The 9,830-nt window shown below is 33.8% G+C and overlaps 1 protein-coding gene across 2 annotated transcripts in view; it reads left to right on the forward strand.

Moving 5' to 3' along the window:
* The window catches only part of METTL4 (methyltransferase 4, N6-adenosine), a 42,401-nt gene extending 33,429 nt beyond the window's left edge, over positions 1–8,972 (forward strand). The window contains exons 5-8 of one of the 2 annotated variants that reach the window (XM_077778171.1): positions 593–767; positions 1,956–2,062; positions 2,455–2,546; positions 8,448–8,972. In XM_077778171.1, the coding sequence (XP_077634297.1) occupies positions 593–767; positions 1,956–2,062; positions 2,455–2,546; positions 8,448–8,593 (520 nt within the window). In that variant the 3' untranslated portion in view covers positions 8,594–8,972. The remainder of the gene's footprint in view (positions 1–592; positions 768–1,955; positions 2,063–2,454; positions 2,547–8,447) is intronic. The other variant, XM_077778172.1, reaches the window with a different exon arrangement.
* Positions 8,973–9,830: the final 858 nt, after the last annotated feature.

The following is a 9,830-nucleotide window of genomic DNA, read 5'->3' on the forward strand; positions in this document are numbered from 1 at the left end:
CCTCCTCTCTTTGTTGCGTGTGTTGAGTGTTAGAGTAAGGGCCACATTCTTTAGATTGGATATTATTGAGCAAGTAATTCTAGCAAGAGAAATCAAAGTTTGTACTATTAATGACTCAGAGGTACAAGAATATAGTATTTTGTAAAAAATAAAAACATGAAGATTTCAGAGAGCCCAGTAGAATAGATTGGGAATAAAGAAGAAGCAGGATGATAGATTGAAGGTTGAAAATATAGTGGAATATTGAGACCATAGTTTCAAGACTTACTGTTAGGATTATGAAACAAAACAATAATATTTGCTTAATTTTGAATGAGGGAAAAGCATATTAGTGAAATTACTGAAATGTAATACATTTAGAAATGATAAATATAGCCTGGCAGTTTTACACTGTTAAAAATGACTTGGGTTAATTCTGACTTGCATGTTATAGTATGTCCACTGGGTGTCACTGTGGCTTCATATTTAGCTATACAAATAAACAGCTATAGGAGATCTGTGTTTGTGTAGTCGGTATTATGTGGGTCTTTTCTCTGCTTATTTTTCCTTTTTGCAGTGAATTTTGCTAATTTTTTTTTCTGTTTAATTTTAGGTACAGTTATTTATCACCACTGCAAATAAAGCAGATACCTATCCCTAAACTGGCTGCTCCAGACTGTCTTGTTATTACTTGGGTGACCAATAGACAGAAGCACCTACGTTTTGTAAAGGAAGAACTTTATCCTTCTTGGTCTATTGAGGTAGTAGCTGAATGGCACTGGGTAAAAGTAAGTTCAGATATTAACTGGTTATTATAACATGCTATGTAAGTCACATAAATGTAGCATCTAATTTTTAACACTTAACAAGTCACTGCTCTACTCCTTCAACACAGTCTAATTAGAACTTTTACTTTGATACTAAACACTTTTATTTTCTTATTCTTTGAGGCTTTTTCCTTGTGAGTTGCAAAGTGCTGGCCTTAGAAAGTCACTCAGGGAGATATCAGGATGACATTTTAAAAAGCTCTCATATCTGAAGTTAAAAAAAAAACAAACATGTCTAAGTATTGTCTATCTTATCAATCCCTTAGTTGCTTTTATCACTAATTCTAGCTCTGACAATGTTTACAACACTATTTTCTATGAAGGAATATATTTTACTATAATCTACTTAATTTATATTATCAATAATCAATAAATGTTATTTGAATGAATAAATGAATTGATGACGTGGTTTTCAGGGATGAATTTTAATGAAAAGTAGATTTTTATGTATAAAGTGATAAAGTGATATTTAAAATATTTTAGTCCCTTATAGTCACTATCCATATGTCATTATTCACCACATGAATTATGGTTATTCAAAATTGAATTGATGCTAAGTGTAAGATGTACATTGTATTTCAAAGAGAGTATGAAAAAAATGTGACATACCTCAATAACTTTTTGAATTGATTACATTTTAAAATAACATCTTGGATATGTGAGATTAAGCTAAGTATATAATTAAAATTACTTATATATGCTTCCTACTTTTTACAAATGTTTATTTATTTATTTTGAGAGAGAGTACATGCATGTGTACCCTAGGGAGGGGCAGGGAGAGAGAGGGAGAGAGAATTTCAGGCACACTCAGTGCTGTCAGTGTAGAGCCTGAAGTGGGGCTTGAGCTCATGAACCATGGGATCATGATCTGAGCTGAAATCAAGAGTTGGAAACTTAACCTACTGAGCCACCTAGGCAGCCCAACTTCTTACTTTTTTAATATTGCTAGTAGAAAATTTAAATTACAAATGTGGTTTGTATTTGTGGCTTCCATTATATTTTTTTTAGATAGCACTAGCCTAAAGGTTTAATAATTTCTTTTCTTTGGTGGAAATTGTATAGTGATAGGAAAAAAACCCCAACTCTTTCCTGGATATTTATAGATGTGTGGTTTAATTTTGTTTTGTTTTTTTGATTCCTTCCTATCAGATCACCAATTCAGGAGAGTTTGTGTTCCCATTAGATTCTCCACACAAAAAGCCTTATGAAGGTCTTATACTGGGGAGAGTTCGAGAAAAAACTGCTGTACCGTTAAGGTAGGAAAGGCGATTTTTAAAAAATTGTATAAATGTATACAGTTATACATTTTATAAAATTAATGGCATAATGATCATTGATTTTCCTTAATTTTTACATTTTTGAAAATCTGAAAATGCCCAGACCAGAAAAGTATGAATGGCATGGCACATGAAGTTTTATATTATCCTTTGTTTTATCTAGTGTGTAACTGTCATTATTGAAGAAGAGGAAATTATCAGTAATGTCTCAATACTTAAATTGTTGATTTTCATTATTTTTTCTATTCTTGAATTTATTTTTAAATTCAGATAACTAGTCGAAAAGTAAAAAAAAAATCAAGGCAACTGTGGCTTATATATAAAAAACTGTCCTTTCAAGTATAATTTATTTTGTTCTTTTGTTTTATTAGGAATGCAGATGTAAAAGTGCTTCCTATTCCAGATCACAAGTTAATTGTCAGTGTGCCCTGTACTCTTCACTCACATAAGCCACCACTTGCTGGTATGTTTTTATAAAATAGAATTGTTATGACTTCTGTCAAATTGAGAAAAGGATTAAATTTAGTATTTGGTGTAGAGATTTGGAAATTAAGTCAGATGTTTTATTTTTATTAGTTCCCTAAAATTTTATAGCAGAATTAATGAATAGTGTTTTTTGTTTGTATTTTGCTGCAAAAGTGTTATTGTTTTCATTTGGTCCATGACTTGAGAGGGGGCTTCATGATGGTTAAAGAGCTGTCTAGTGGCTGCAGGGAGAGGTGCAGGCAGAAGCTCTGACATCAGGAGGATGTGGAGGGGCCGCTCAAAGGCTCCTGGGCTCCAGAGGCTCCTAGTTGTGCTTGAGAGTGAGCCTTTCAAAGAGATAGTTGGCCTTGCCCAGCCCAGCTGGATGCCATCCAGCCTGTGGAGGTTAGGCGGTCACCCAACTTCTTGGTGAGTTTTACCTCCTCATGTGGAAGTGGCTCTCTAAGAAGTTACAGAGATGGGGATTTGTGTGGCAGAGCCCAGAGCATGTATGTCTAGAAGGGCCTGGTTCAGGGTCTTCTTCAGGGTCATGGCAGCTTCCATGGCAACCAGGGCTTTGCCTCACTCATCTTGGGAGGGCGTCTTCATGCTTTGGAAGAGGGCACAGCTGCTGTACTGGTTTTGCATCTTCCAAGCGATACTTGGCCATCTTGTGGAAGAAGTGCTCAGGCTGTCCAGAGTTGTATCATTACAATCAAAATAGAAGCCCTGAAAGGTAGGTGTAGGAGGCCCACAGATCCAGGTTGATCAAGAGGTTGACACTGGCCTCCACCTCAGTAGAATAATTCTGATGAATCTGGGAGCTCATTGTTGGTCAGCAATAAGGAGCAAACCACAAAAAATGGTGTTGGCTGGTCCTAGAGGTTGTTCCTGGAAAGAAAGTTGGAAAGTGGTTGGAAGGTGGTTAGAGACTGGAATAAGGGGAGTCCCTGGGTCTGTTCCATCTAAAGACTGTTGAATAAGATTATGAACTGTTGATGGACTACATAGATTCATTTTATTTCATTTCAGCTTTTCCCCTTAATACCACTTATTTAGGTTCCCCTTGGTTGTTACTCCCTCACTGTCCTTGATAGACTGATGGGGCATCTGAGGACTGTAGTTCTACTAGTGGCTTTATTTTACTACGAGGGCTCTCCTTTGCTTGATCTGAAACCAGGTACTTAGAATAATAGTCAGAGGCATGGTTAGAATCCCCTCGATACTTGGTAGAGACTCAGTTTTATGTTGAGGTAGTGTTGCTTTTCTGAACTACTGGAAAGGTAATATCTGCAGGCTACAGTTCTTTTTTTTTTTTTTAATGTTTTATTTATTTCTAGGAGAGAGAGAGAGAGACAGCATGAGCAGGGGAGGGTCAGAGAGAGAGGGAGTCATAGACTCTGAAACAGGCTCCAGGCTCTGAGCTGGCAGTCAGCACAGAGCCCGACGCGGGGCTCGAACCCACGAACCGCGAGATCATGACCTAAGCGAAAGTCGGACGCTTAACCGACTAAGCCACCCAGGCGCCCCTGCAGGCTACAATTCTTAACTAGTCTTAACACTTTGGTATAATGTTCATCATTCAGTGAAACTAAGCAGCAAGGCAGCAAGGAATAGTGCAATGTTTTGGCTTTGGAGATTAACTAACATGAATTTTAATCCTGGCTCTGCTACTAAATTAGTCACTCTAACATGTTCTACCTGAAAGTCCTCATTTAAAGAGAGACTAATGGTATTTAATGTTTTAGAGATGTGAGCATTGATTATAATATTTTTGAAATTCGTAGCATATAGTGGAAGCTTAGTGAATGCTAAATTTTTTAAATGAGAGTTTAAAAAAATAGAATTGAAAAAATAGAGATGTAAGTCCTTGAGAGATACTGAATGTGATATTCATAGTTATCTATCTATTAAAAAATTTCTTTAGGAATATCTATTATATTGATTTGGTGATCCCCACTCAAAAAACCAAAAACTTTTAAGCTGCTGCTCAGGAAAACTATAAGGTCCGCAACCTATCATACTATTTTGTAGAATATGGGATAGTTCGTGAGCTAGAGTACATAGGAAAGTGAATACAAATTCCCAAGGTAATTTTTATTGATAGCACTTAGAATTTCTGTTCTCTTAAACTGCTTATGCAGAAGAGTCTTTGTAGTGTTATTTCATTTGAAAAATATTCAGATGTTTACCTGATGATCCATTCTTTGACTTAGAGAAATGCTGAATGAGTAATTGTCTTTAAGCTGTGTACTTCTGTAGACGAATGCATTAAATATATGACTGAAATGAAAAGTGAGGTTGTACTATTCTTTGAGACAACAATTGTGTTTGGCACCAGTTATATTTGATGGAGGAAGTCTAATTTGTATTCTTCTCATTTGAATTTTATCATTCAGTGAGTATCAAAAGCATAATTTAGTGTTTGTCCTGGGAATTTTTTATTTTCTTTAGTTTTTATTTACTTAAGTAATCTCTTAATTAATTAATTAATACCCAAAATGGGGCTCGAACTCATGATCCTGAGATCAAGAGTTGCATGCTATTCCTACTGAGCCAGCCGGGCACCCCAGGGCTTATTTTTTTACTTTTAAAAATCTAAAAACAAAGAACTAAACTTTTATTCTAAAATTATAGGTAAACTATTTATCAATTCCTTTTACATAAAATAAAATAATGTTTAAATATTAGTCTCAAGAAACAAGGTTTTAAAATAGTAAGTAAAAATTAGTCTTTTATTAATACTAATAAAAATTAGTCTTACAGCTTATGTGTATGAAATGCAGTTCTGCCATATTCCCAGTAGAGAGCAGCACAAACATATTTTTAGGACTGGGAACATTTAGAAAGGATTTTTTTGGGGAAAAAATCTACATGATGACATATGTAATTTTTATGTTTTAGATCGGTAGTGGTAGATAAGAAGTATTTGTAATTCTGTATTTTTGAATTTATGTTACTATGAACTGAGATATGTCAATTGAGGTTAGTATTTTTGAATTCAATACAGAGCCATACAAATTAAAGCCACCAAAAACCAGTTTTCAGATTTTTTTATTATAATTTACTCTGAAATCATAACTCGGATTTGGGATAGTATATGTCCTAAATATAATGCTTAGAACTTTTACATGTAAAGGTTCTTAAATTGTTTTGTGTATATTTATAAAATGAAATGTTCTTTTATTTCTAGAAACACTAAGATTTTTTAAATATTTTAATTGATTTCTACTGCTACCTGTAAAAAATTTTAAAAAGATACATTTATTTTGTTTTTCAGTTTTGAAGTTTCCTTCTATAGATCAAAATATAAGTCATCCATAGCTATAACTTATCACATAACCTTATAAATATTTATTACATTTAAAGATTTAAGGTGGGAAAATTATGGGGGCGCCTGGGTGGCTTAGTCGGTTAAGCGTCCGACTTTCGCTTGGGTCATGATCTCGCGGTTCGTGGGTTCGAGCCCCGCGTCGGGCTCTGTGCTGACTGCCAGCTCAGAGCCTGGAGCCTGTTTCAGAGTCTATGACTCCCTCTCTCTCTGACCCTCCCCTGCTCACACTGTCTCTCTCTCTCTCTCTCCTAGAAATAAATAAAACATTAAAAAAAAAAAGATTTAAGGTGGGAAAATTATGAAATAACAGTATCTGAATCAAAATTAGTGTTCATATTTTACCTTAGAGGAATCTCTACTCCCTTTTCCTACTTCATTCACTAACAGTTTCTGTCTGAAGAGTAAAACACAGTTTGATGAGATTCTGTGCACTGATTGAGCCCCTACTTCCCCCCCCCCACCATCCCTTAGAAAAGGGGAATAACTGGCTATGCATGGATTATTTCCTCTTCTGTGGTTAGTAGCATGTCTTACTAATGTCAAATGTTCTGTAATTATCTTAAGTGTATTATATATCACATTCGTACTTAAATTTATACATTGGAATATTCTTTTTAAAAATTGAGATATAATTGACATATTAGTTTCAAATGTACAACATAATGGCTTCTGTATGTATATATTGAGGAATGATCACCCATCACAAAGAGTCTAGTTAACATCCATTACCACACATAGTTACAAAATATTTTTCCTTCTGGTTAGAACTTCTAAAATCCTGAGTTTACTTTTAAATTGACATTTAAGATTAGAGAATTAAAACATTTCCATTAATTTACCCTTATTTCTTTTGCTTTGTTTTGAAATGTGGTTAACATTTTAAAAACATTACTCCTTGATTTTCTGTTTTTTTTTAACCAGAAAAAAAAAAACCATGCAGAAATGTATTACGTTGAGAAAGTAGGAAGTAGTAAATGGGTTGAGATTTTATGTATTGTGTTTGTTGACTCTAGGTCCACAGCCATCTTTTTCTACTAGCTTGTGTACTCTTAGAAGACATGGATATTTGTTTCCTTTGTTAAATCCCATTGCACAGATTATAGTGGGTGCTCCGAACAGTAAACATTTTTGACTGACTCCAGTTTAGACTCCAGATTAAGGTTCTAAAATAGAGTTGCTAACGTCTTTATACCTAAAAACGGAACAAACAAACAAAACCTTGCTTCACTATAATCTTAGGTGACAGTAAAAGTGAAATGAGGTTAGTAAGGCATTGAATTCATGGGGAAAAAAGGCTCTAAGGCTCTGGGAAATTTTCTTTACGGTTTAGTAACATTTAATTATAATTATACACTTAAGTTAGGACTAGAAGTCTCATGTTGGCATCTCCTAAAAGCTATCAAAGCCCAAATTTGACTTCAGTTGGGTTATTGACAATGAATACTTTATAAATTCCTTGATTTTTGATAAATTGGGTCAATGCATTTATACATATAAACCATTATTTTGCTGTGAGAGCAACTGGGGAACATCATGAAACCTATATTTTATATGACTTTTCTTTAAACTTTACCTATATCAAGTACTCCTAAGGAACACTTATCATTCCTAAAGGGAATTTGATAGATTTATTGTAAGCTCAATTTTGTATAGCACTTAAGAACTATATTTTAAAAATATAGTTCTGCTGACTTTTCATCCCTGATTTAATATTTTCATACCCAATTCCTATAATATGGTTAATATAGCTAACCAGTAACATGATCAAGGTTAAGTTGATTTAAATATTGTCATCCCAATGAACATGTACTTAAAAAAAAGGCTTCTATGGTATTTTCTTCCTGTTACTATATATCATAACATTTAATCATCATATATATGATACACTTTTTTTCTCAAAAATAAAGTTTTCAGTAGTTATTAATTGTATACATAAGGAATATTTATCTGTGGAAATAATATGGTGAAATTTTAGGTAAAAAGGATCTATAATTTGGAAATGAGGGAATGTACTACCCAGTTACAACTAAGAGGATATTGTTATATTTGTTAGTTATGTGTTCTTAATATTTTTATTGATGTCTAATTCTTCACTTACAGCTCTTATGCTAGTGTATATGCTTGTAGAGATTTATATTTTATTTCAGTTTTTTAAGTGAATTGTTTTTATATTGTTCCTATATACTTATTTTTCATGCGTGGATTACATTTGTTAAAAAGTTAGGTTAGTACTCAGGAGATGTGTCAGTAGTATTGGAAAATTGAAAAGTCATCTGTGTGGGTGTTAAACTCCTTATTTCTCATTTACAAATGAAACCTGATAAATCAGGACTTCTCAAAGTTCTGATGGTATTATCTCCAATCTCAGGAGTATTGATTTCAAATGACTTCTAACTATAAATAGTAAAGTCTGTGATGAAATCCTTGAAATTAATTAGCTATCCTTTTTTTTCTCTCTTCTTTTTTTAAAGGAAACAATCCTGCTCTTTTGCTTTTAACTGCTAAAAGGAAATTGATTCCTTTCTTAATAATAATTTTTGTGTTTTTTTTCTCTTTTTTGGACAGAGGTTCTAAAAGACTATGTCAAGCCAGATGGGGAATGTTTGGAATTGTTTGCTCGAAATTTACAGCCGGGTTGGACTAGTTGGGGCAATGAAGTTCTCAAATTTCAACACATGGATTATTTTGTTGCTCTGGAGTCTAGAAGCTGACTGTGGTCTAAAAGTTGTGATTTTCTTCAGTTTTTCCTCACCCCTCTCCCTTCATTCTAACTGATTGTTCCTTTTTTTACCAATGAGTGTGCTTAGAAATGTAAACGGGGTGCGGGGTGCCTGGGTGGCTCAGTCTGACTTCGGCTCAGGTCCTGATCTCGGGGTTTGTAGGTTCGAGCCCCTGTCGGGCTCTGTGCTGACAGCTCAGATCCTGGAGCCTATTTAAGATTCTGTGTCTCCCTCTCTATCTGCCCCACCCCCACTCATGCTTGGTCTCTCTGTCTCAAAAATAAATAAACTATAAAAAAATTTTTTTTAAAAGAAAAAAAATGTAAACAGGACTTGGTTTTTCTGCAAAAGACCAGAAGTGACTAGTCTTTATGTAATTTTTAGATGAATTTACTTCAGTTGCATTAGTATTCCCCATTATTCCAGATTCACTCTAAATAAAGAGACAAGTAGTTAGAAAAATGATAAGACTTTGTTCCTGAAAAAGTTGAGAAAGCATGCACTGTGGACCAGAGGTCATAATTCTGTCCATGGATGTGTTTTGTTTGGCCCATATGGTATTGTAAAAAAAAATTCAAGCCATCATTCTAAAAAATCGGGGAATTTCACATAAAGTCTAGATTTCTACTTTTCTTTAAACATCAGAAGCTCTGGCTACACTGCAGTCTTTATTCTTTCCTAGTATCAGTAAGTAGGACTCACTGGTAACTACCCACTTGTGTTGTCTACTTGGCTCCTGTGCACCCTAAATTTATAACCTCTGGTATACTGCTACATTCTGGAAAAAATATTGAAAGACCTATGAAGTCATCATTGTATTGTGTTTATGAAACATTTTAGAGGGTTTTAAACTGCATTCAAGGTCACTTTTCAAGTACTTCTTAGTTTTGCTTTGTTTTCTAGAAGAATATTTAAAAAATATTTTGTATAAAAATGTCAGAAAATAAACAGTGCTTAGGATTTCAAAGATATTTATATTATTTACAGATTTTCCACAAATAAATTTATTTCTTTACTAAGTAAAATATTTTTACTGAAATGATTCTTTGAAAGGCATGCTGATTTATTATATATAACCTTTTTTCCAGCTGAGGTATAATTTCACATAAAATTCTCCAGTTTTTAGAATAGCGTTCAGTGAGTTTAGAAAATGTATATACAGTTGTCTATCTACTGCCATAGTCATAATATGGAACATTTTCTTCACCTCCAAAACTCATGTGTTCAA

Source organism: Crocuta crocuta, unplaced genomic scaffold (genome assembly GCF_008692635.1).
Source record: "Crocuta crocuta isolate KB4526 unplaced genomic scaffold, BGI_CrCroc_1.0 scaffold26, whole genome shotgun sequence".
Classification (NCBI taxonomy): domain Eukaryota; kingdom Metazoa; phylum Chordata; class Mammalia; order Carnivora; family Hyaenidae; genus Crocuta; species Crocuta crocuta.